This window comes from Macrosteles quadrilineatus, unplaced genomic scaffold (genome assembly GCF_028750875.1).
Source record: "Macrosteles quadrilineatus isolate MER2022 unplaced genomic scaffold, UCM_ALF_1.0 Scaffold_5__1_contigs__length_97177068, whole genome shotgun sequence".
In the NCBI taxonomy this organism is placed as follows: Eukaryota; Metazoa; Arthropoda; class Insecta; order Hemiptera; family Cicadellidae; genus Macrosteles; species Macrosteles quadrilineatus.
This window is the reverse complement of record NW_026542598.1, coordinates 28,243,720-28,269,336: the sequence shown is the minus strand read 5'-3', so window position 1 is coordinate 28,269,336 and position 25,617 is coordinate 28,243,720. Positions and strand designations below refer to the sequence as shown.

The 25,617-nt window shown below is 35.1% G+C and overlaps 1 protein-coding gene across 8 annotated transcripts in view; it reads left to right on the top strand.

Annotated features, from left to right (window-relative positions):
• The first annotated feature begins 483 nt into the window (after nucleotides 1-483).
• Nucleotides 484-25,617, top strand: part of LOC128994229 (vinculin-like) — a 48,219-nt gene continuing 23,085 nt past the window's right edge. For all 8 annotated transcript variants that reach the window (XM_054418632.1, XM_054418631.1, XM_054418630.1 and 5 more), the window contains exons 1-16: nucleotides 484-618; nucleotides 3,693-3,800; nucleotides 9,009-9,154; nucleotides 9,513-9,708; nucleotides 11,517-11,661; nucleotides 11,962-12,161; nucleotides 13,014-13,202; nucleotides 15,030-15,169; nucleotides 16,293-16,371; nucleotides 17,979-18,115; nucleotides 19,218-19,348; nucleotides 19,754-19,905; nucleotides 20,840-21,017; nucleotides 21,146-21,343; nucleotides 22,748-22,839; nucleotides 24,134-24,206. In XM_054418632.1, the coding sequence (XP_054274607.1) occupies nucleotides 562-618; nucleotides 3,693-3,800; nucleotides 9,009-9,154; nucleotides 9,513-9,708; nucleotides 11,517-11,661; nucleotides 11,962-12,161; nucleotides 13,014-13,202; nucleotides 15,030-15,169; nucleotides 16,293-16,371; nucleotides 17,979-18,115; nucleotides 19,218-19,348; nucleotides 19,754-19,905; nucleotides 20,840-21,017; nucleotides 21,146-21,343; nucleotides 22,748-22,839; nucleotides 24,134-24,206 (2,221 nt within the window). In that variant the 5' untranslated portion in view covers nucleotides 484-561. The remainder of the gene's footprint in view (nucleotides 619-3,692; nucleotides 3,801-9,008; nucleotides 9,155-9,512; nucleotides 9,709-11,516; nucleotides 11,662-11,961; nucleotides 12,162-13,013; nucleotides 13,203-15,029; nucleotides 15,170-16,292; nucleotides 16,372-17,978; nucleotides 18,116-19,217; nucleotides 19,349-19,753; nucleotides 19,906-20,839; nucleotides 21,018-21,145; nucleotides 21,344-22,747; nucleotides 22,840-24,133; nucleotides 24,207-25,617) is intronic.

Genomic DNA, 25,617 nt, shown 5'->3' with positions numbered 1-25,617 from the left:
GAGAAACCTTCTAAGGGAGTATGTTTTATCATGGTTTTAGTTGTAGGTTTTATCTAAGGTTTTATGGTCCGAACTCCACGACAACGCTGTCTTGGGCCCGAAGACCGCTGCGTAGCCTTCCACCATGGCTGCGTAGTGCGTGCGTTGCCGACTGAGCTACCTACCAACTTAATAATCGTTCTTGCATAATAGCAGTCTTTGTGAAGAAAGATTAAATTACTAATACAAGTAAAAAGTAGTAATATTAATTTTGAATAGTATGATAGGTATAATAAAAATAAGGTCAAGTAAATTCCTTTTATAATCCGCGGTATCTATGTAATATTGAACGTAGGATAATTTTTGTCTGCGTTTAGACACACTGCATCACTGAATGATCTCAATTTCTTCATGTTTTATTTCTTTTTCTTTCACAAAAAGGCTAATTTCGTCTACTCTAGAGTCTAGACAGTCAACACTATTAGTTTTTGTGGTATAATTTTATGATTTTTAATTAGTTTTTGGCCTTAGTAGGCTCATATTTATTTTTACTTGTCAAAGAGTTATTAATCTCCCAGAAACATGCCCGTGTTTCACACCAAAACCATCGAAGGCATTTTGGAGCCTGTGGCACAGCAGGTATGAAATAAATTTGTATTTTTATGGGGCTTAGATTCCTAATAAGCTGTTATACTATTAAGTTTCGTATTCAACGTTTGAATGTATTGTACATACACAAATATTTAATTAGTTATCATTTTAAAGTAACCCTTGCATCTTATTTATTTACCGTACTCCTACTGTAATACAATTTTTCTTGTAAACCACAACCAACATCAAACGTCTGTCTCAAATTCTGTTTTTGATTGTTTGTCTCTCTAAAACAAAAAAATAATAATTAAATGGGTGAAATTTTTATATAGCTCCTAATACTAAGCCTTAAAATTGCACCAGTATCTCTTTGGGAAGATAATCTAGGAAATATTTTATGCTGTAAATTAACCTTTATCAGCTGTCAAATGACGTCACGATGTGACACATGCCTAAATATGGACATGATTATGGACATAAACTTGAAGATTTGAAATCAAAGTAAAAATATTTACAAAGTCCAAAATTTCTTTTGTCAGCTTATTCATTGCTCCTACTTACTTTAATGATTTCTCAAACTTATAACTAAGCTATGCTTATGCTTAAGTCAAATATAGTAAAATAGGTACTCTGCATTACAAATCATAACCTCCAATTTTACTACAACCTAAAATTAACTTAAGCTGAATTTTGGAAATATGGAAAAGGAAAATACAACGTTTTAAACATTAGGTAGGCCTAAACTTATATCAAAGTGGAGCGTATCCAGTAAGGTTTCCAGAGATCAAGTGTATCAAGGATGATATTTTTTTTTTATTGTCGTTAAAGGAAAATAAAATCTTCCAATCAGACCCATTTAACTTTTTAAGTTAATTGGGTTTAATAACTTATATAATGAAATATATAATTGGGTTTGTTTTAAGGTACAAATTGAATTTTTAACCATTTAAGATAACTTAGTTTATTAAAAAGCCTAAGTACGTAAGTTACGAGAATATGATTTAGACATGTTTTAAAAACCTGACCTAATTTATTGTTTTACTATTTTAATTTAAAATGTTATGTTGCCACTTTGAATAGCAAGTGCAAGCATATTAACATTAGGCTAAAGAGGCTGTGAATATTAAAGATTTTAAGTTATGGATGGGTGTAGGGACATAACTTAAAATCAAATTTAATCTTAAGTGGCTTTTCCCTACGTCAGGCCTAAGTAATAAGGGATGTTTTCAGGTTTCGACACACTTATGGTGTCATTGTCAAGTCTAGACGTGGTTTTTTCGCTCCTAGGAGGTTGTAGGAAAGTCTTCAAAAACACATAACGAGATGAACAAATAACAAAAACGAACACGTACACACATTTTAACGAATAAAGTATGGCCATACAACTCATGGCGCGGCTGCGGGTTCAGGGTGTAGGTCTAGACTGACCGTCGCCGTGTCCTTCGTACTTGATGTAATAAAAGTGTTTTTTTTGTTGCTTGAGTACCTACCTAATTTGTTTTCTTACATAATGAACCTATTGAGGTGTTATTGATTTTTAACAGAAAATACAGGTTTTCATTTAAATAAATGTCTAAATGTAGGGCCAATTTAGTAATTTGATTAGCTCGTGAGATACAGTTAGGCTACCGGTAACTTAATTCCTGCAAACTCTGCATCCAATAACCTCCATGTCCGGATCCCTTAAATAATTTTCAGGCCTAACTTATATGTAAGTTCTGCAAAAACCTATGCTGGTGTTAATTACAATTTTGAGAGAGATCCTGGTATCAAAATAGCTCAGTAGTAGCTTTAATAGATTATAGCATTTTGCTTATGCCATAGAACAGCGGTTCCAAAATGGGGTAAGTGTACCACTGGTGGTACGCAGAGACCTTTAGGGTGGTACACGTTCAAGTAGGCTATGCTTCTACCGATATAAGTCAAGTAAACTTATTCTTCCGTTTTATAAGAATTAGATTTTAGACTAAAAATATCAATATTAAAAAACTACAATTCAAATTAATATCTTATAACATTTAAGAAATCACATTTTCAGCAGGAATTTTTGTTTGGAGCATACACTTTCCGTGCCATCCCTCGTGTCAGCCGTCTCCGTCTCGACGTTCCTCTCTCCCTCCCTCTCACTCTAAGCTATGCTCCTCTACACTAATTACACACTTAGTAGTAATTAAAGTTTAGTTTAGTTAATTAAAGTTTAAAGTTTAGTAATTAAAGTTTTTTTTATTGAGATAAGCTGTGCAGAATATCTCTCTCTTTTGTTTTCATGTTTTGAGGTTATTTTTGTGGTTTGACACTGGCAATATCAGTGTAAAATAATTTACTGGATTCATTAGTTTGGACTTTTAGTTTTACATTTTGTTTCTCAAATTTGGAGTCAATTATGTTTTTCCATAGGCTACGGTAATTCTAGAAACAAATGTTTTTGCTTTATTTTTAATCATAGGATCTAACTAACATTGGTTTGCGTTATGTGTTATGTGTTTAATTGTCTAAAATAAACGTAAGGTAACTTACTTGATGTAAATTTGTATTTTTTCTAAAGACCACCTTATTTTTTTAGTTGTAATAAAATTTAGTTCAGTACTCCAAAAATTAAAAAAAATATTAAGATCAGACAAAAAGTCAGGGAATTCCTGCCATAGAAATAATAAAATATTTGCGGTCATTTTATCTGACCACCAAAGCACTAGCCACTTAGTAGGCTATGTATAAAACATACACTTAAAAAATACCTACCAAATCTTTCCATTTTCATCCCTTTTCCCAATAGGCTAACCCAAAATTTCTTAATCTCGGAAACCTTCTGGTTCACATTATACAAAGAATTTGTGGAGCTATATTAGGTTTAACTCTACTAAGTTATAACCCCATTTACTATATTAGGTAACTAACATTACATATAGGCCTACGTAGATAATTTACTGTCTAAATCAGTTCAAATAAATCCAGATTATTCTTAAATAAATTAGATCTTAGTTGAGCTTAGACTTGAGTTCGCTACTCAATCATTCTTAAAACACAAATTCATCCGGTGGAGTACATCTACCGAGTTATTTTCTTGGTTTATATCAAGGTTAGGCCTATATATAAAATTTATTTATGAATATGTTTTTTTGTAGGTTTCAAGGCTTGTGATTCTTCATGAAGAAGCAGAAGATGGCAATGCCATGCCAGATTTGGAAAGGCCTGTCATGGCAGTCAGCTGTGCAGTTACCAATCTCGTTAAGGTTAGAAATCAGCGTTACATCTATTTTATTTATTTAACATTCCTACGGACAGTTTCATTTGATAATGCTTATAACATTGTTAATGTAAGATCTTAGATAGGCTGAGCAGAAGATCTTTAGTACAAATCAAAGGATTATGTTCTTAGCCCATTTGTTAGTGTGTCGGGCTTCAGTGCGAAAGGGTCGGTTCTAATCGCTAACACAGCCACCAAATTTGAAAGGTTTGGAACTTGGAAGAAAAATCTTTCCCTTAACCCATTGGCGCCGACTTACGAGCGTTACTCGTACGGCCACTGCAGGCCCGGCGGCCGACTTACGAGTGCCGCTCGTGTCACCGCTAGGCAGCGCCATTAGTTATTTAGTTATTATTATTTTTTGCCCTTTTTGTTTCTTCTTACTATTATAATGTTTATAAATATCTTGCTTCTTGATTTGCGTTTTTACTCATTTATTTTAGCGAATAACAAACAATTTTGTGTTGCCATAGAAACCACATATCACCAAAAATCAGCTGCGGTAAGGTAAACAAAAAATTAAAAAAAAATGTTATTTCTTATAAAAGTGTACAAGTTTTGATTTTTCTACGTAGGGAATCGATTGAACTTTATAATAGTAGTGTTATTTGGTGTCTGGATTAATCTTGGAATTTGTATAGGCTATCAAGTTTACTTTCAAAATATTGTTTTTAAAATTTTTATTTTTATAATCTTTATATATATATATTTTTTTTAGTTTAGAACTTTGACTATCCAATTACCACTTTTCTGTAGACAATTTTACTGTGAACAAAATGGTGAAAGAATTATTAATTTATTACCTAAGGTTTTCTTTCTATAGCAGTTAGAGTAAAAGTCTACAAATTCGGTAAAATTAATTGCCACCAGAGGGTGCTGCAGGTAGCGCATTAATTCCTTCCCCAATGGGTTAAACAGATTTTTGACTCTTGGTTTTCAATTCAAAATGACACTGGTGTGGATAACGAAAATTTGATTCGGTGTGGATTTTAAAATGAACAAAAGTTACTGTTACCGTACCTGAATTGCTTGGATAAAAAAGTGATTAAAAGGAGCGTCTTTGTAGACATAGGTTTTTTAGGGTGTCACATCATATTGGTTAACAAAGCCAACAATATGCTTCTGCCAATATGCTTTCTGTTTATTATTTACCCAACCACACAAAATTTATTAGTAATAACTACATAATTTTATTTGTTATGCCTGGTGTTGGCTAATAACAGTTGCGAACAAATAATTTAAACTTCTAGAGTAATAGAGCTACCTAATGGATATTTTATTGCTCGAAAAGTTCCCTTTGTATAAACCCTGTGCTCATTATTGATTTGTATCTTATTCATATTTATATTTAATTATGCATAAGTTATTCGTATTTCTTATTCATATTTGTGAACGTTGAGTCTGTTTGAGAGTACTGTATTAGAAAAAAGTTTGTAAATATAACTGCTTGATTTATGTTCTATTTTAGTGATGATACACCATATTTATTTTGTTTTCTTTACCTTAAGTGTGTACATTGTTAACCCTTCCAGGACTGTAGGCAGATATATCCGCTTATCTTTTTGGGTTGGATGGTAGAGACAAAATGGTCCGCCGATTATAATCCGCGCTAATAATCCTTCGATTGTTAGTACAGTTAGGTATTGTTGTAGTTGGTTGTCTAAAATATCATTAATCATTCATAACAACGTTCTTTTATTCAATTATATCTTTAACCAAATGTGCCTACTAGAAATATTTTTCTAGAAGAATAAGAAATTATCAAAAAAATGTTGTAATGAAAAACATCTTGGACAAAGTGCTTTAAAAGATTAACTATTTACAACTTTCTATAAATTAAAATTATAGATATTAAAAAAATAGTTTTTAGTTTTTATTTAAATAAAATAATTTTGCTGTCGGTATACACACTATAGGCCGTCTGGGAAGGGTTAACATTGTATACATTCAATTCAATTCAATTCAAATTCTCTTTATTCATTCACAGTACAAGTTTTTATACAATGAATAGCGTCAAATAATGTAAAGATGAATTATGCCTTATCGCTAAAACATCATTATCTTATCAAAACAAATGTTAAGCTTAGAAGAATAAACAAAACAAAATTAAATCAAAATCATCTTTCTAAACTATCATTGTTTGTTAGGTTAACATTGTTGCTGTTGACAAGGGTTTGAAATAGGGATGATATTAAATTTTGGTTTGCCTTTATAACAGTTTATTGAATGTAAGCTAATTATTAAAATTTTTTAAACTTTAATTTTAACTAGGCCTTATAAATTCTAGCTTTAAAAATCTTAAATTTTCCCATTTTTTCCAAGATTGGTTTTGTATATAAAATTATGAAAGAAATAAAGAACAAACAGTAGTTTTTGCAAACGTGCCCAACTATAACACAGACCATGGATAATTTGGTCGGCTTCTCTTCAACATAAATAGCCACAGTGTGTTGCTGACTAACTCTCCAGTTTCAAAACCTCATTCTCACACCCACACACACACACTACAGTAGCCTTTCACTTGGCTCCATTGATATTCAGTAGGTAGTGATAAATCTCCTATAGACTAATGACCGACCTGTCAACCTTGAAAATGTAGTTTCTAAACTTAACACGGAATCATGAACTAGTCAATGTTTTAATTGTTATGTTTTGTGATCATAAAACATAGATAAGCCTTATACTACCTACTGAATCATCTCCCTCTTTGTAAATCACAGATCATCCTAAGATAACCTTATTATGACTTAGCTTGTTCTAAAAAGCTAAAATGAAAGCAATTCACAAAGGTGGAAACATTACTTTAATAGGACTAACTAATAGGTTGGCCTACTGTAGCATAAAGTAAACAGGACAAACCACTTTTATACATAAGTTAACATATTGTCTGTTTAGGACAAGCCAAGCTACTCTATATTTTAAAACAAACAAACCTGAATAGTTTTTACATCTAATTCATTTGAATAAACTTTTTATCATAATTTTTTATGTAAACTACAATAGTTAATTATTTGCTCCACTTCAATGGTTTTGAAGATAATTCAATCAGCACTAATTAACCATAATACTCTTAATGATCACATCCGCATATTGTTGATGGATTTCAATAAAACTCACTAACGGGGCCTTTAAATGCAAATGAACCTATAGATCATATTGTTACTTATTATTATTATTATTATTATTAGATTATATTGCTTACTATCTAGCGATCACCAACATTTCATGATTTAGATTTTCTGTGATTATTCAGGTGAAATTCTCGAGGTACACACCTGATTTGGACTTAAATTTAACAAAAGGCTTTGTCATGCATTAGATCACATAAAACAGCATAGATCTTAAGTGTTTATTTTTAAAGCCATTGATATTAATCTCATGTTCTCTAGGATTAATTGATTTATGTATTTAGCCATTAGAAGATTTTGAGAAAATTTGGAAGCTTTAATATTAACACGTTCGCGGCGGCATGGGAGCGATCGCTCCCGTACGGAACCCTAATGCCATCCTGGTGGGTGCGATCGCTCCCAAGCTGCACCTGGGATACGCCCGCCATTTGACGTGCCGCCGCGAACGTGTTAAACCCAGCATTTTATGGATTATAATTTCGATTTATTTGAACAATTTTAGTAATCTTACCAACCTAGCTAAGTCTGTTCACACAATATAGGCGGTTTGAGGGGAAGTTCCTCCTTTACTTTTTTTGCTTAATGTATATGTAGCAGCTGATTGGTGTTTTGGCAGACCTAAGCTGTTGAGCTATTATTTTATTGTTTTAAAGGTATTTATTATCTTTGACTATTAATACAACAGTATTGTCAAGTGGAGGAAATAGATTTCTTCCCCCAAAACCACGTTAATTTTTAAACAGAGTATAGTACCTATTTATTTGTAGTCATTATCAATCCCAAGGCAATGATAGATAAAAATTAATTTTATTCATCTTTCAAGTATATATATTTTCATCAGCAGAATCAAAATTTAATTTTTTTGTGTGCAAGGCATGATGTTGTTGGATGTTGTTGTCATACTCACAACTTGATAAGAATTGTCAATATCAAGGAAACTCTATGATAAAGAATAAGTTCATTGTTAATCCATGCCGGTTTGGTATTTTAATTTGCTGAATCAGAATGTTATATATAGATCATGATATTGTTGTATTAATCACTGTCAGCTAGATAAGAAATATCAATATCAAGGACTATTCAAAGATAAAGACTAAGTTTATTATCTTCAACAGTAGATATTCTTATCAACAGAATCAGCTTTTTACATAGATGTTATCTGTAAATGTGATTTTGTGGTGAAATTCACCAGCACCTGTATCTGGCCCTGTGCCTAGTTTATTATGGCAACACTCCAACAGTCAAATCTCGTTTCATCTAAACACTGTGACTCACTTGTTTACAAATCCACCCAACTTCACCATTTACAAATTTACTTGTGTTTTACATCGTCGTTTTGTAACTAATTAATTTTGTGACAAAACAAAGTTTTATAACTTTTGACTAGCCAACTTCAAATCTGGTGATAGCTCTTGATGGGTTTAGCCTAAAATTATTTATTGCTATATACCTCCTCCCAGATCACACAATCAGAAAATGAAATAAATGTACTGTACAAACCCTCCAATCTAACACCAATTGTTTAAAGAATTATGCTCTCTGTATATGAACATGTTATATAAAGACTTATCTATTTTTCCTTGTTAAAAAAGATTTGTTGAGTTTTTATTTGCAATAAAAATTATTGCAAAAATGACTACGGTATACAAAATTTTAAAAATTCTACTCACTTACCCCATGACATCAATTTTACCTCCGATCACACTTACACAATAGTTCAGTTTAAATTACATAAAACTAGAATACGTAATTTCTTACGGTAGGACTAGCCTACTATTAATTCAAATCAAATCATGTTTATTAGCACATAAACATACAGAGCTTATAGATAAATGCACAGGTGCTTCGTCATTCTTCTTATAGCCTAATATTATATAATGTCCTCTCTTAAAATTCTTAATTCCTGACAAATAGTCGTTATACAGTTTTATATCTTTAGGTAACAGGACTCTGCCAAATGCAGATTTTTGCTGATCCAAACAGGGTTGGTTCGGGGTTTGATCTCAATCAGTTTGGATTGTGGGCCCATCTTAATTCTTGTAAACTAATTGAAATCTGTTTCTCAGGTTGGTAAGGAGACCATCAACAGCAGTGATGACCCCATCCTCAAACAGGATATGCCAGCCGCCCTGTACAGAGTGGAAGGGGCTTCCAAGTTACTGGAGGAGGCTTCAGGGATGCTCAAGGTCGATCCTTACTCTGGTCCTGCCAGGTTAGTTACCCCCGCTGCAGCAAACCTGCAGACTGAGCGAATTTCCATTTGTGATTGAATTTTCACAAAAATATCTTATCCAGTAGAACTCCTCATATCCGAACATGATGGGAATTTGCCAAAAGGTTTTTTAAACTTCAATTCTTATGGCTTAATTTTATAAATCTTGTTATAAATGCATAAATTTCAAGTCGTATCACAGCTGCACATTCTGTTGGTGGCTCAGTTGAACTAATTTACTTTAATTCAACAAAAACTGGCTATAGCTTTATTATGAGAATGGAATGTTTGCTTTATAGTGCGGTAGCATATTCATAGTCAAAAGCTTTACTGACAAGTTACGTTTGTTTGATTTCAGAAAGAAACTTATCGAAGGTTCAAGAGGAATTTTGCAAGGAACATCATCCCTTCTGTTGTGCTTTGATGAGTCAGAAGTCAGAAAAATAATCCGAGAATGTAAAAAGGTTCTGGACTACTTGGCTGTAGCAGAGGTCATCGAAACAATGGAAGATTTGGTGCAGTTTTTGAAAGATCTCAGCCCCTGCCTTAGCAAAGTGAGTGATAATCTAACTAGAAACTTCAAAAACAGTGGTTAGTACTGGCTATTTCGTACTGCTTTAATTAATAACTGGCTGCTTTTACAAACAAATTCTGAGGGTTTGGAAAACATACCAGTGGTTTGACCATCAAGTTATATAAAATGTAACCATTACCTTTAATTGACCAATGACACTATTTACATGATAATAAGCTACTAAGCTTGATAAAAAATCCCCCTTACAGAAATATATACACAAATTGCCTTGCAAAAATGAGTAGTCGATTCATTTATACCCAATTCCAGAAGAAAATAAAGGTTTTAATGGTAAACCCTCTCTAAAAGGGGATTTTTCTATTGCCATTAAAAAGATTTAGTCTTTAGCCAATTTTTCAGAGAAAGTCTAATATTTGTATGTTGGGTTTTCTAGGGTAATTTAACTGCTTGATTAGTTAGTAAACTGGAATATTTGTAGATCAAAATGTTTCTGTTGAAATGTTTTATAGATTAGGGTTAGTTGTAAAGAAAGATAAATATCTTTTGACAGTTTTAAATTCGAACCCAGTTGTCTTTCATCATTGGATTTTTAAACGTTTTTATTCGCTCGCTTTCCTGTCCGGTACAAATTTTGCAACCAATTTTATACTAAATTCCCGATGAGCTAGAGACTTGAAACTTGAAACATAGCTCACAAATGGATGACAATGCGAATGCAATATTATATAATTTAATTTTCATATTTCCCTTGGGCTACGCCCCATGGGCTTGTTTTAATTAGCTCGCTAGTCGCTTTCCTACAAATTTTGATATCAATTTTAAACGAAGTTCCCGATTAGCTAGAGACTTGAAATTTAAAACATAGCTCACAAATAGATGACAATGCAATATTATATCATTTAATTTTCATATTTTCCTTGGGCTACGCCCCATGGGCTTCCAAATTTTCCATGTTTACATTTTGAAAGATTGTAAATATATCAATTAATTTAAGTCAGCTGTAAATACTTAAATTTGACAGTTCAAAGAGCAGAGGTTAAGAGGTACAGGTTATGCTCCCAAGAGGTTATTTATACAAACATTTAAAAATAAAGATAAACAATCTTATTGCTGACATAAAGGTGTTGTTTATAATGTCATTTGTTATTTATTTAGTATACTATAAAGTAAACAATAAATTAAATAGATTGATATATTTATAGTTAGTAGGTAGGCCATACATTCAATCTAATACATAATTATATGAAAAGAAACTCAAATAAACCTTAGATTTCCCACATGCCTCTGTCTTAACCTGATATAGATGCCTGAAATAGATTTGACATCCACACACCTTAAAAACTAAAAAGTAGAAAATAATTTATAAATAAAAAACTTTTTTAAAACAAAACGTTTTTAAACGCACTAAAAAGTAGAAAATAATTTATAAATAGGCCTATGTGGAGAGTATAAATACTTGTAGGATTTAAAACGAAAAACGTTGGGTGCATGCAATTGATAATAATACATTAGGCCTAGTTCAGTTCAATAGATGAAGGTAATTGTAAATTATCTATTGCATGCACCCAACGTTTTTGTTTTAAATCCTACAAGTATTTATACACTCCACATATTTATAAATTATTTTATACTTCTCAATGCATTTAAAAACGTTTTGTTTTAAAAAGTTTTTTATTTATAAATTATTTATAAATGGTCTTAGACAAAAACCGCTGATGTTAGTAATAAAGCTGTCATCTTATCATTCCACTAATCTTTGCCCTAAAATATGCCCTCTGGGGTGTTGGTTTCCTGTCAATCTAACCTATAAAATCAAAATATTACCAGGTGTCTCGTGAGGTCGGAGCACGAGAGAAGGAATTGACCCATCAGGTCCATCGGGAAATTCTCATCAGATGTCTGGACCAGGTCAAGACTTTGGCTCCGATACTGATCTGCAGCATGAAGATATTCATCCATATAATTTCATCTGGTGAGTACTGCAAAACAACTTAGGCCTACAAAGTTCCAATTTGTTCAGATGATAAGTGGCAAGAGAAATTACAAGCCCAATAAAAAACAGAGAGAGAAAAGTAAAAATTCTGATCAGTAAGGTGGTATTTGACCAGAATTATGAGGGTGAGACTATTTCAGATAATCAATGGTTTCATTTTGATTTTGGTAAGGTTATGGTTGCAAGTATTTAATGATACAGTTACATTTTAAACTAGTAGCTATTCAAGTCCTTTCAACAAGTTTCAAGAGCCTAGTTCAGTGTGATATCCATTGCTAGGTGGCAAGGGGGCTGAGGAAGCTGCCGAGAACCGTAACTATTTGACATCGAGAATGACGGACGAACTCCATGAGATTATCAGAGTGCTGCAGCTGACCACTTACGATGAAGACGAGTGGGACGCAGACAACCTCACGGTCATGAAGAAGGCACAGAATGCGATCCAGAGTAAAATAAGAAACGCTAAGGACTGGCTCGAGGTAAATACTTTTTATAGTACTATTTTGAGCAAATTTCCCTATAGGGAAGTAACTGTTACCTTGGGTGGCACGTTAAGACCTAGCCCCAGGATTTACTTTTTTGGTTTGATGTCAGGCCAAAAACTTATTTTGTTAAAATACATATGTAGGTATAAGAAGTAAATTTGAACATAAAATACTGACCAGGTTTTGCCAATAAGGCCATTTTCAATGTAAACGTAAACATATATATGTATGTGTGTCCGTTAGCATGATTAGTTGAGGAAAAATCATAAGATTTTTATGAAATTCGGTACTAAAATGTATATTACGTTTATTCAAATGCAAACCAGCATCACAGAGAAGTAAGATACAGATGATACATTCAATGGTTCACTTAAGTGTTGTTTATCATCAGTCGCGGAAAAAAATCCATTAGTCGTTCCCTTCTGTCCTTTCCCCCTTCGCCATCACGTACTACAGCGCTCATGCGGTAGGAAGACCCTGTGCACTACAACTGCTGTTCAAATATGCTCTGTGGCCATTGCCGTTCGGGCTCTTCCTAGCTCACTACTACTACATTTCCGCCCCACCATACCAGAGCTAAAAGCGCAAGGTTGTCTAATAAGCACGTTTTCTCTCTTTGTCTTACTTCTCTGTGCCAGCATGATCAGACTATGGGAATTGGGTTTTATGGGATGAAAATAGAATTTTCTAATTTTTGATTATCAAAACATCACATGTTGTAATCTCTTTCATAAAGATTTTGTAGAAACCCCCCAAAAAACCCAAATATTTTAGTGTATACAAACTTTGTTTTCCATCCAAAAATTGCTTTCCATGAATTTAATAACAATATTGTTATCTGTACAGGATCCTCTTGCTCTGAGAGGAGGAGTTGGTGAGAAGTCAGTACGTCAGATACTAGAACACGCCCAGGCAGTGGCAGACAGAGCCTTGCCATCAGACAGGGACACTATACACAAACTGTGCGGTGATGTCAACACCATGACTGAGGCACTGTGTGAACTGCGCCAGACCAACAAAGGCACCACTCCACAGGTAGGGCTGGGGTTCGAATCTTGCCAATCATCAATTAATTGATTGCTATGTCATAACGAATGTACAGAGTGGTCTAGTGTCCATAATCACCAACAAAGGCGTGTAAGTAGGTCCCCATGTTTCTAACACAACAACAAATCAATTTCAAAGTTCATATTTTCAACACTTAATTTTGTAGTTTTTTGTTTGCAGCATTTTCGAGAAATGTGTAATATTGTTTTGATTTGAGAATTAGCTGATGCATGACTGTCAATAGGCTGGGTAAGGTTAGTTTGGGTTGGAGCAGGATACAGTAGAACCTCGGTTAACCGAGCCTCGCTTAACCGAGACTCCGGGTTAACCGAGGCCGTCCTCGGACGATTTTTTTTATTTAAAAAGCAAAAGAAACACGCACAAACTACGTACAGTAATGAGCGTTTGGGTGCTCCTTTTATCGCAATACGCACGCTAGCCTGCAATGCGTTAAAACTACTGTACAGTAAAATGTTGGCAACTGTTGTGTTTCCTCGGCCAAATATTTGCGTAGCTTAGCGCTTATCTTTGCCGAATGCATACGGCACTGTCACCCGACACCGCTCGCCAGAGCAGCTGCAGGTGTTGTAACCCGACACCGCTCGCCGCCGGACCAATGCGAACTGTTTCAATGCCGAGACGCGACTGAGCCACTCGCTCTCCCCACCACCCCGATTCGACAAAAGTTTTTTTTACAGCGATGAATCTGATGGGGCGACTGAGAAAATGTCACATACAGAAGGTCTAAGAATGATCGAGGGAGCACTGGCATCACTGAGCTATAATTCTAACTGGAGGTAGCACTGAATGTCAAAGATGCGTGTCGCCAGCCGCCATGTTTGCGTGAGGTGTAAGTTAAAATGAAGCCATGTTATTGGATGAAAAAACTCACTGCTATGCAAACCTAGTTATAGAAGCCATGTTATTGGATGAAAAAACCTGCTGCTATACCAACCTAACAAAATCAGCGACACGCTTTTGACAGACTTCTGCAATGGCAGTGCTACCTCCAGTTATAATTTTAGCTCAGTGACTGGCATACATTGAACAACAAGAAACCGCAACAACAAACGATTTAGTTTGGCTGCGACGCTGGTGCAACAGGGCGGCTAGCCTAAGATCCTCTAATCTAAGTCAAAAAAACAATAACTGATTTCTTTGGGAAAAAAGATTAGCTTACTTTGTTTATTTTTGTACAATGTACAGTAAATTAATTTTCATTTCTTTGATTTAATTTTGTAAACAGGAATACTGTACTGTAACTAAACTTCTGTACATTGTGTAGCCTATATCATACGTATTCAGTTGTGCAATAAATTGAGTGTTATATTAAATAAAACAGTGTTTAGTATTGTGAGTGTTACCGTTTCCTGTCACGTTTTATTGCGTACTAATAACATTTCTTGTACTAATAAACTAAACAACAGTTCAGTTAATAACTTTTGTTCATGTTTTAGTATATCTTGAGCTATTTTTAGCCCCGGTAACGATTTTTAGGTTACGTTCCGTGTTATCCGAGGTTCGCCGTATCCGAGGTACCCTCGGTCCCAATTACCTCGGTTAACCGAGGTTCTACTGTACCTTCTTAATAGATTAACCAAATTAATTAAAATAATTGTCTATAAACCAAGAAATATTAATTCAGATGAAGCTCACTTCCACTTTGATTGCTCAGATCTTGCTTAAGTTGAAGATCTATTAAAATTACCACAAACCAACCTAACCTAACCGTTGCAGCCTGCTTTAGATACTCTGTACAACCAATTAGTACCACTTTCCCTTCCAATTGTAAAGCTGTGTTTGTGTTCGCTGCAGGCGGAGAGCTTGGCCCGAGGTATACAGGAGAAGTTGGGAGAAGTTTGTCGAGCTGTCAGCAACGCTATCAACAACATGGACAAGCACGGGGGAGGTCAGATTGCACACACAGTCAGTGGCCGACTGGAGCAGGCTCAGAGGTTAGTAACCAAATATTGGTTAACAAATTTCCCTTGTGTTAAAACAATCTAGTTTCGAGTTTCAATACTGTTATCCTGAAGTGAAGACAAGTGTTCTGGTGCTGTTCCCTAAAAAAGTTAGTTTTCATTTTATTTTTAGCTATGACAAAAAATGGAGGTAAAAATGTACTAATTGTTATTTGTTGTTAATGTATTTAGATGTATCATACAGTTGTGTATCTGATGTAAGATAACTTTTCATTAAATATCATTAAAGACCAATTTATAATTGACTAGTGTATCAGAGATTAGTAGGCTGAAGCGATATGAAAAAATTTTGAAAAAAAACTGTCATTTCTCATCTTAATCACCTTAAAAAATAAATACTGTTCTAAAACACCTACATGTAGTAAAAACAGGTCAAAGTATCATGTGCACTTAGAAAGTGATGGTGAAAACAAGAAATTTTGAATCCTTAAAAAATCCAATCCTGAATCTCTAAACTTGCTGAATGAATCTCTAAACTCTAAACCAAAACTTAGCCAACATTTTGATGGTTTTAGGATTTGAAATTCGGTTTTTCCAAGGGTAATTTTTAGAATCCATTATTCATAGGTTGGCACAGTCAATTTAACCCAAATTGTCAAGTGTGTATAAGCATCTGTGTGGAAATGATTACCCGAGATTTTGTCAAACGTGTCAAAACAACTTGATATCTGAATACAAGAACGTTATCCTTTATTTGAAGTTTGTTTATGGTGAGGGTTTAGTATTTGAGGGGTTTTGTGAACATTTTCCATCTACCAGAAAATTTGTTGCTGGGTAATCTCTCAGCTGAGGACGGGAACAGATTCCAGATCCCAACACATCTTAAAAATTATTAAATTCATTAAAACTTGAAATTGAGATAGATCATGTTTACAATAATGCCTGAAATACCAAGGGCGTTATGTTAGTATTGGTCTTCCTAGTTAAGAAGCTTTACTTTTCCTTCTGACATTGTTCTTTTTTCCAAAACTACTAAATTTCCCAAGTATTCTAATTACCCATGTTTGGAATTCACTTAAAAACTAGTGTTTTTTTTTCATGAATCACTAGTAACCTATGTGAGTTTCCTTGACTAACAATACATTGATTGTTACAGATGGCTCAGTAGGCCTCAGCATGATGATCATGGACTGGGGCAGCAGGCTATAGCTCTCATTGTCAGTGAGGGCAAGAAGGTACATTTAATATATTCTATTTAACATTATTGCTTTGGTAACTATACTATATAGACAGTGTACAACGAATTTAGAAATTGGTTTTATGGGTAAAAAAATGGGAATCTAGAATAACTTTTTTTATAAACTCCTTGTTAGCAAACAATAATCTTTTTCGTTTAGTAAATTCCAGTAGACAATGTTCAGTAAACAACTTTCTAGTTAAAATCCTGGGAAATCGCCTCTAGATAATTACTTTTTGATACAAGGGTCTCTTCAAGCTTCAAATATTTAGATTATATAATGTATGTTATCTACAATTAAATTTAGAAACCCTGTAGAATCTGTAAATAATAATGGCCCATCTAATAACACACATATTGGGACAGAATTGGTACCAAAACTAATAAATGTTCAACTACATAAATAAGAAAAATGCTTCTTCACTTCCTAGTTTCGATAGCTAATCAGTGGGGCTTGCTAGTCATTCACTGTGGATATCAAAGCCTACATGAATTAACATTATTTGGCTAACATTTGTTTAACTTTCTTGCTTACTTTGGCGAAAGGATCAACGAAAGGTATCACAAAAATTTGATTTTCTTAAATAGTTTTAATTTCTGAAATAGATAATGCATTTGCTGTAAGCAATACTTGCAGAAATTCATGTACATATTTTGGTTGGTATTCATTCATCTGTTGTACATTATGTAGCATTTCTTTAGGGGTTTTGGTTTTGTCAGCAAGCTAGTTGCATAATTAATTGTTAACCTTTCTCTCCTCCTCCTAATTGTTAACCTTTCTCTCCTCCTCCTAATTGTTAACCTATTCCTGTCCTAACCTTATTCTCCTCAGTGTAATAATAAGTAAAAAAAACATAGTATTTTAAATATAACTGTAAATACTGCTTGATTTTTTCATTCTGTTATATATGTGTTAGAATATTGTAATTAGAGTGCCTAACTATGAAAATAAATCCAAATTCTAACATATTAATTTAATTTTTCTGTATTGATGAAATCTGTGTATTGACATATAGAAACGCACACCAAACCCACAAGACACACAGTAGGCCTAGGTACTAGCGTAGACTAGACTTTGCTTTGTAAAATGCAAGTGAAAAGCTTTATAGGGAGAGGTTTTTTTTGCTTCTACAACCTACATATGGCTTCTTCTTTTTTTTCTAGTTGGCTGAAACTGAAATTACACCAATAATTCACAATCCACAAACTGGGAAAACCCAAAATGAACAAAACAAAACGTTTACTGCAATCCATATGTATAATCATTGGCAATTGGATACTGAATGTTGTATAAATAATTAAAGGTATAATGTGAATTGTTTTTATTTTAAGACAATTGTCAGCCACAAAGTACGAAATAACTAAATACTTTAGATCCAGCATAATAAATTTATATAAATTTGTTCTAAGAAAAAATACACTGAAAAATTGTATCACCTTTGTGTCACTTGGACTTCACGGACAAGTACTGTGCACTCTATCAAATTAATATTTATATTTGTGTCTTGATAGATAAACTATCTAAATTATACAACTTGAATGTTTAGGGTTAATGTTAAAACAATTAGATCAGGTATGATGAGTGTGTTGTGTTGGGTGTTGCAGGTGGCTGATGGACTGCCAGGAGTTCAGAGGAGTGAGATATTGACCTTGTGTGACCAGGTAGACAGACTGTCTAGACAACTCAGTGACCTGTGCCGCCGCGGCCAAGGCAACTCTCCTCAAGCTCAGGAGATAGCAAGGTACTACGAGACATTCTCAACAAGTTACCATTGACCTTTCAGATTTTGTCTCAGAAAGCATTTCATAGTAGATTGGTATAATTGGTTACAATTAAATCCATTTTATACGTTAGGTATTGGGTGAATTTTTAAATTTTGGGCAGACATGTCCGGTCTGCCAAGTCTGGCTGTTACCACACACCATCCGACCAGTGTTCCGACCGCCGTTCCGACAACGGAAACTTCGAGTAACTTCGGTTTTATTAGGTCAACATTGGGTCGATTTCGGATGGTCCGTCCAGTCCACAAAACCACTGAAGTGAACTACCGGTACGCAGACCAAGTCTGTTGTGCCCATACACTATCTGAAATGTCGGTTATGTCGGCAGTGTCGTCCAAGTCCGTCTGGAATTCTCAAACTACAGCGGACCTGTCCGACTGTGTGCGAGGACCCCGTCTGTTTTACCCACACACTGTCCTACGCGGTCGGAGTCGGATGAGTCAGCAGACATATTGGACCGTGTATGGGGGGCTTTACTTTAGATTTTAAACATTACATGATTGTTCTGTTATGTGAGTTCATCATATGATGATGTCTATTGTAAAATTTTGTAATTTTTTTGAATGACTTACAAATGTCTTATTTATCTTATCACCATTATCTAGATGATAGGTCTTCGGGTGATGGCTGTTGTTGAATAAGTTAAACTTGAGGCCGAATGTGTAATATCCATCCTTGGGACAAATTACTGTTCAACTGAATCTTCAGCTTCATTAGTTTGCCCGGGACATAGTTTAACTTATTCAACGTTTTGGTAATCTTACGAAGACCTAGATTGTAGTATTCAATCCCCATGTTAAAGTTGTCATCAATTTTTGAATCAAAATGTACATTAGTTCATCATTCCGTACTAATATTATCACACTCTATGAGCTTTTCACAAATAAAAACATACATATAGGACTATTTACATGATGCTCTTGTGTAAAGTTAAAACTTTAAAGATCACATAATGGATTTAATATATATATATTTTATAGTAAATTTTGTGATCGTTAGTTATATTTTTTCACTAAATTAGGAGCGTTTACGGATTTTAACAGAGTCAATTTGATCCCCTAGGACCCTATCTCAGAAGCTGCACGAGCTCAAGGAAAAGATCCAGAATGCCGTGGTGAACCGAGTTGTTGAAGATTTTGTCGACATTGTTACACCCTTGAAACATTTCACTGAAGCTGTCCACGTTCCTGAAGGTAAATTGGGTAAATTTAACAGACAATAAATTCTCAATTTTCATTATATAAATCACTATTTAATAGTTTAATAGTATTTTATGCCACGAGGCCAGAAACAAGAACTAGGTGTTCACGGTATGAGCATGATAGAAAAGGTCGAAGATTCATCTCAACCTGAATAAACCCTGAATAACACCTATCTGAATAAACCCTTATATTCTGACAAAATGCCATTGTTATGATTTGTAGCCTTAAATTGCGTATTAGCCCCTTGCCTCAAATTTTCTGAGGTAAGCTAGCTAAAATCTACCCCTTTCCAAACATTCCTAACTAGCTACTTTGTTGTTCTTTAATATTTTGTAGTCTAGAATTTACATACAGAATAAACTTGTGACACCCAATCAACAACAATGATTTATGCAGGTACTCCTGGACGAGATGTCAATTTCAATGACAAGGCAGCAGCTCTCAACGAGTGGTCCACACGGGCTGCTAGAACTGGTCGTATGGTGGCGGCTGGTGGTAGTGGCGGCAACAAGAAACTGGCTGAGTCACTGGTGTCTGCGGCTTCTCAGGTAACACCTCATTTGATTACGACACAGTAACCTTAAACTGTTAACTGACCCTGGATAATTGACTGACTCAAGGGATCTAGAGAATTCTATTTTTATTCTTATCCAGGGTTTCTACTGGTCACTGAGATCACTGATTTTACTAGGGAGTCACAGAAGTCACTTGTAACAGGTTTTTATTTGAAAATCCACATAAAAAAAAAATTGATCCTAACTACAATAAGCTCTCCAAACCTTTCTTTTTTGCACCTTGCTGCAGACAATGAAACCCATAATGCGGAATCAGAGAGCAAAAATATATTGGGAGCAGGCAACCAGCTCAAATCGTTACAGCACAAAATAGTAAATGCCCGACTATCTCGTTCAAGTCACTGAAAATTATTGTCTCATCAGTACCAAAGATTGTGTATTTTAGTGCCCCCCACCACCTGCAAAAGTCACTAAAATTTAAGGGTGGTAGACACCCTTTTATTACAGTGATACAATAGATAGTTCTGCAAGGGTCAGTTAAAAGAGGGTGTACGCCGTACGGTAATTTTGATTTTGTCTCCTATGTGTGCTAATAATCATCAGTCCATCCTTGCCTTACAAAATGAAACTCCTCCTTTTGTGCCTTGTAGCATAATATTAAGTCTTCCTTTAATATCTTGTACCATTTCTTTCACGGTCTACCAACTATTATATTCAAATTTAGCTCTCTAGCCAGATTGGGTTAGTAAGGTTACCTAAATACTAACAGTATTAGTGGTTGAACATTCTGCCAGGGACAGTAAAATATTGTAGTTATGGTGTATAGTGTTAATGATAGCGTTTATTACTTTAGGATGGACTCCTTTTCCATTCAGGTTAGCCTACAATCCCAACAATCCTTAACATGTAGACCTCTTTCGTTCTAGGTTAGATTATTTACATAACTTATCATTGATTCGTCCTCCAGGTTGAGTCATTGACCCCTCAACTGGTCAATGCTGGTCGTATTCGACTCAACTACAACGAGAGCAAAGCAGCTGATGAACATTTTGACAACCTACGCGCTCAGTACTCTGACAGCGTCGCACGCATCAGGAACCTCTGTGACGAGGCTACTGACTCGGCTCACTTCATCAAAATATCTGGTTCGTAAGAAATTCAAATAATAATTGTTTGTGTTTTGTATTAATTAGTCTGTGTTTTGTGTAAAGTAGTCTTGTATTGTGTAGTTGTTTACACAACCATCTCATCAATCTTGATTCTCATTCTTCAGAGGAGCACATGCAGAAGCACACGGTGATGTGTGAGGATGCAATCGCACGACACGAGCCTCAGAAGTACGTGGAGCAGACGACATGCATAGCCAGGCTGGGCAACAGAGTGCTGCAGGTGGCCAAACAAGAGGCAGACAACTCTGAGGACCCGGAGTTTATATCAGCTGTGAATCGTGCGGCAGACAACCTGCAGTCTTGTAAGTAACCAGCTGATGCCAGTTCTTAGAATAGATAGAAATAGAACCCAGTTGAATGAGCCATTTACATTGTTCACTGCCTTATCAGACAATAGACGATGCTCTTAATTCTTTGGGATGACCAAACTCGTAAGAAAAATTGTTCAACGTGTGTGTTAAAAAGTTGGATTTGGTAATGTTTGTTTGGGATGAATTCTTTCTTCTAAGTATGGTGCCTCCAGCAGGCTACTGGTTAGTCTCTTGAAAGTCTTGATGAGTTCTGTGGTGGACTGGCATCAAAATAGAATTTCTCAGTTTTTGAAACTTTGGTGTTGAGGTATATATGCTATGTTCACAAAAAGTAGGCGGATAGAGGGGAAGTTCTCTTCCTACAATTTTTTTTGCTTAATGTATATGTTGCAGGTTGATGTTTGGACAAACCTCAATCAGCTGTTTTTTTTAAAGGTAGGATCAACTGGAGGAGATAGATTTCTTTCCTCAAACCGCCTAAGTTTGTGAATGGAGTATAGCTTGTTCACACTAGGCATTCCCCATCACAGGACAACTGTTTATAATAATAAATCATTTATAGTAACAGCTTGCCACCTTTGGAACTCTACCTTATTCTACCGAATCCTTAACATGTTTAATTCAGTTGCGCGAAGGCCAGCTGCGGCCGGTGGTGCGAACAGCTAATGCGTGGATGAGTTTAAATTTAGTTCCATCCAAATTAGTGGCATTCTGCTTCCCAGTCGTTGTGGACGTAGGTTTACAAGAACCCAAAAGATAGCAGCATTAAACAATATTATTAGCCGGCCCTCAGTATTGGCAAATGGAGGGAAAAAGCAGGACTGCAAAAAAGCGGTAAAGCATAATTTTGAGGGTAGGTTCCTTCCACAATGCTTCAGTACATTCATTATCGTTATTCTATTGCATGTTATTAGATCCAAGCCTAAACCCCACTACAATAAATCTGTAACAATCCCTACCACTTATAAAAATAGTCAGATCTGAAAACGAATGATACCAGATTGAAGTATAACACTGGCACAATAAGCGGCAAGCAAAACAACGTCTCACGGCAGCTAACCTCGCATTAGAACAATAGTTTGTTAACAGCACTTTGACAAGAATACTTGTCGCGAGCCTCTAGAAAGCGCTAGCGTTGACAAGATTACTTGTCTGACACAGTGAACGTTTTAAATAACTGATCCTGATGGTGGGGCTGAAAAAATTACCTCAACCAAATGACACGGGATATTAAACATCAAATTGAAATCAGTTATGACATGCAGTATTTTTGGGTGTATACTTTTCATTGTTTTAAAACCAGTGTTGATCATGTCATAAATAGAATTGGTATGCAACAATGCTGGTATTGCATTTAACCAACAAGTACTAATTATTATTTTATGCTTCCCTCAGCTATCACCCACATGGTACAAGATGCTAAAGCTGTAGCTATGAACACTCACAACTCTGCCGCAGTTTCCAAGTGGAGGGAATCCAACAGAGCTGTAAGTTAAAGTATTTTCTAAACAATCTGATTCTTCCTTACTTCTGTATTCTCATAAATCTCTAGGGATTTAGGCCTTTCAAACTATTTGCCTTCATTACTGGCTGTGGCTGTGCTATCTGCCAGGTTCCTACATTCCTTAGATCTTGCCTGTCTTGATCACTCCGCGCAAAAAAAAAGTAATTCCACTAGTCATGGTCCTATTGGTTGTTCTGTCCTTTTTATCATCCGGTCCATTTCTATTCTCTGCTCATCCCGTAAAAACCTCAATCCCCTGATTTCACTATTGCTGTAAAGTCTGAATTTAAGTTTGATTACTCTATCCATAATTGAGTTTGATATAGTCCAAGCAGTGTGAGCTGCTTTTTTGTCAAACCTGCTGTTGTGTCACCTTTGTCATACAGCATATTTGCAACTGTGTTAAGGTTAATGCATAAGTCTCTTCAGTATATTGAAGCTGTTTAAATGCATTCTTTACCCTTACCAATCCTCTTTTGATGACTTAGATTTGTCATCATTCGCTAATTGGTTCCTGAAGTATCCACTTGTAAATCAGTGCCTGTTTTCTGAAATTTTGTCAAGACCAGAGCTCCTAAGCCAAACTCCTGTTATGTATTACTTGCAAAACTTATCTATGTAAAGCCTGTGTCACACTTGGCTACTTACTAGCAGCTACCTAGTAGCAGCTAGTGAAATAGCAGCTACTTTTCCTGTCACACTTATTTTGGTAGTGTCTATTCACTAGCTGCTACTACTAGATTAGCTCAAGAGAGGTTATGTCCCAAAGACACGGATATTTCCTATACAGGTTCAAAAAATTAATCACATCTCCCCCACCCCACTTCGGATCACTCATGGTTAATTCAGAAATTATTCAAAAGAACGAGAATAAAATAATCAGGCAGACAGCACGTGGTGCAAGTAGCCGCTAGTCTGCTATTGAAGCTGTCACACTGGGCGACAGTCGCTACTTGATAGCTGCTAGTTGGTCACGTGACTCACTAGCGCAGTTTAGTAGCACGAAAAGTTGGACATGTTCAACTTTCCATGCTAGTAAAATTTCACTAGCGCACTACTCTTAGTAGCTGCTACTGCCTATGTCACATTGGCTACTTAGTAGCTGCTATTTCGCTAGCTGCTAGTAAAGTAGCGTAGTGTGACATAGCCTTAAGCTAACTGGTGAAAAGGGATTTATTAGCTGACTTCACATATTTATTAGTTAGCACTCAATAATATAGGAACATTCTTAAATATATCACGCTGGTAAGTTTGTTGTTATTTTATATATTTTTTAGTTGCTGAACTCAGTTGGCCAAGTCAGACGAGCTGTTACTGTAATGCCAGATATCAACAACCTTCACATCAACGGTGAGTATTCTGAACCAGGGAAGAGTTTTATGTTTTCAGAAAAAAAATTTTATTTGGAATTCATAGATATCCGAGTTGGTCAAGACAAAGGTTTCTTAAGAGTTAACTAAAAGTCCTATGTTGATAAGAATCCTAAATAGTGTTTCTGAACTTTAACTGAATTAATTAGTTATCAAATGATAACTCTTTTATTTCTTTTTCTTATTTTAGCTGTAAATTGCCGTATATAACTAATTACCGTAATTTCTAATAATTTTAATATTATTTGGAATCTACATAGAGTAGCTTAACATAGACTAGCTTAGTACTTTTGTATCATATTTGCACCATTATACGCTTCTCTTATGGATATGGAAACGCAAATTTAAATAGCCATTTGATAACTATTTAGGATATGCTTACAGTAGAACCTCTCTTAACTCAACCAAAACACTTTTAACCGAAATAGCAATTAACTGCAACGGCCTAAAAAAATAAAAATCTAAAGTAAGAGAACGTGAAATTACCAAATGAATAGGGGTGGCTCCAGTTCCGGGTTAAGGCTGTGGACTGATACACAATGCAAATTAGCCTACAATATGATTTACAATGTCTGTCTGCTATAATTAGACAAAAAATCAAAAACAGATGACAATTTGTCGGTGGCATTCAAATTAGTGGGAGTCACTGCAAAAACTAATGAAGAGGAAGAAACCCAAACAGATGTGGAAAATTTGTTCAAAAACAGTAGAACAGCAGTAGTTTACAAAAAGCATAATCAATCCTTAACGTTCTTTGAAAGTGTTTTAACCTTAACACGTTCACTACCCGAATAGTACTAAATTTTTCATTCATATGGACAAGCGACGCACATATGCAATGGCCATGCGACGGCTGGTCACATTAAAATAGACTGACATCCCACATTTTCGTCGGTTTCTCAATGTTACTAAAAAGCTTATGTCTTCGTAACGGTCTAGGCTATTTGAAGGGCCTGAATTCTCTTTAGTGGTCTACAGGGATGTCTGTTGCATATGTGCGTCATTTGATCTGTGGATGTGATGATTAGTGACGTCATATGATAGTTGGCAAAACTGTTTTTTACTTTGCTGCATCACTGCCCCGTTGTCTGCGTGCACTGTTAACCAAGTGACACCCGGTCTATGTGTAATATTAATACCCCCGCTGCAGCAAACCTGCCGACTAAGCGAATTTCCATTTGTATGAATTGATTTTCAGTTAAATATATTTTAATAACATTAGGTTTAACGAGTACCTAGGTTTGCTGCTACAAGGAAACTAATAAAGTGTGTTTTTGAGTACAATATTGATAGCTTAGTACAAAATAAATAAATTTGCCAAGTTTGATCAAAATATATTCATAAACAACCCGGCGAACTTCGTATCGCCTAAGTTATAGGTTTCCCCTAAG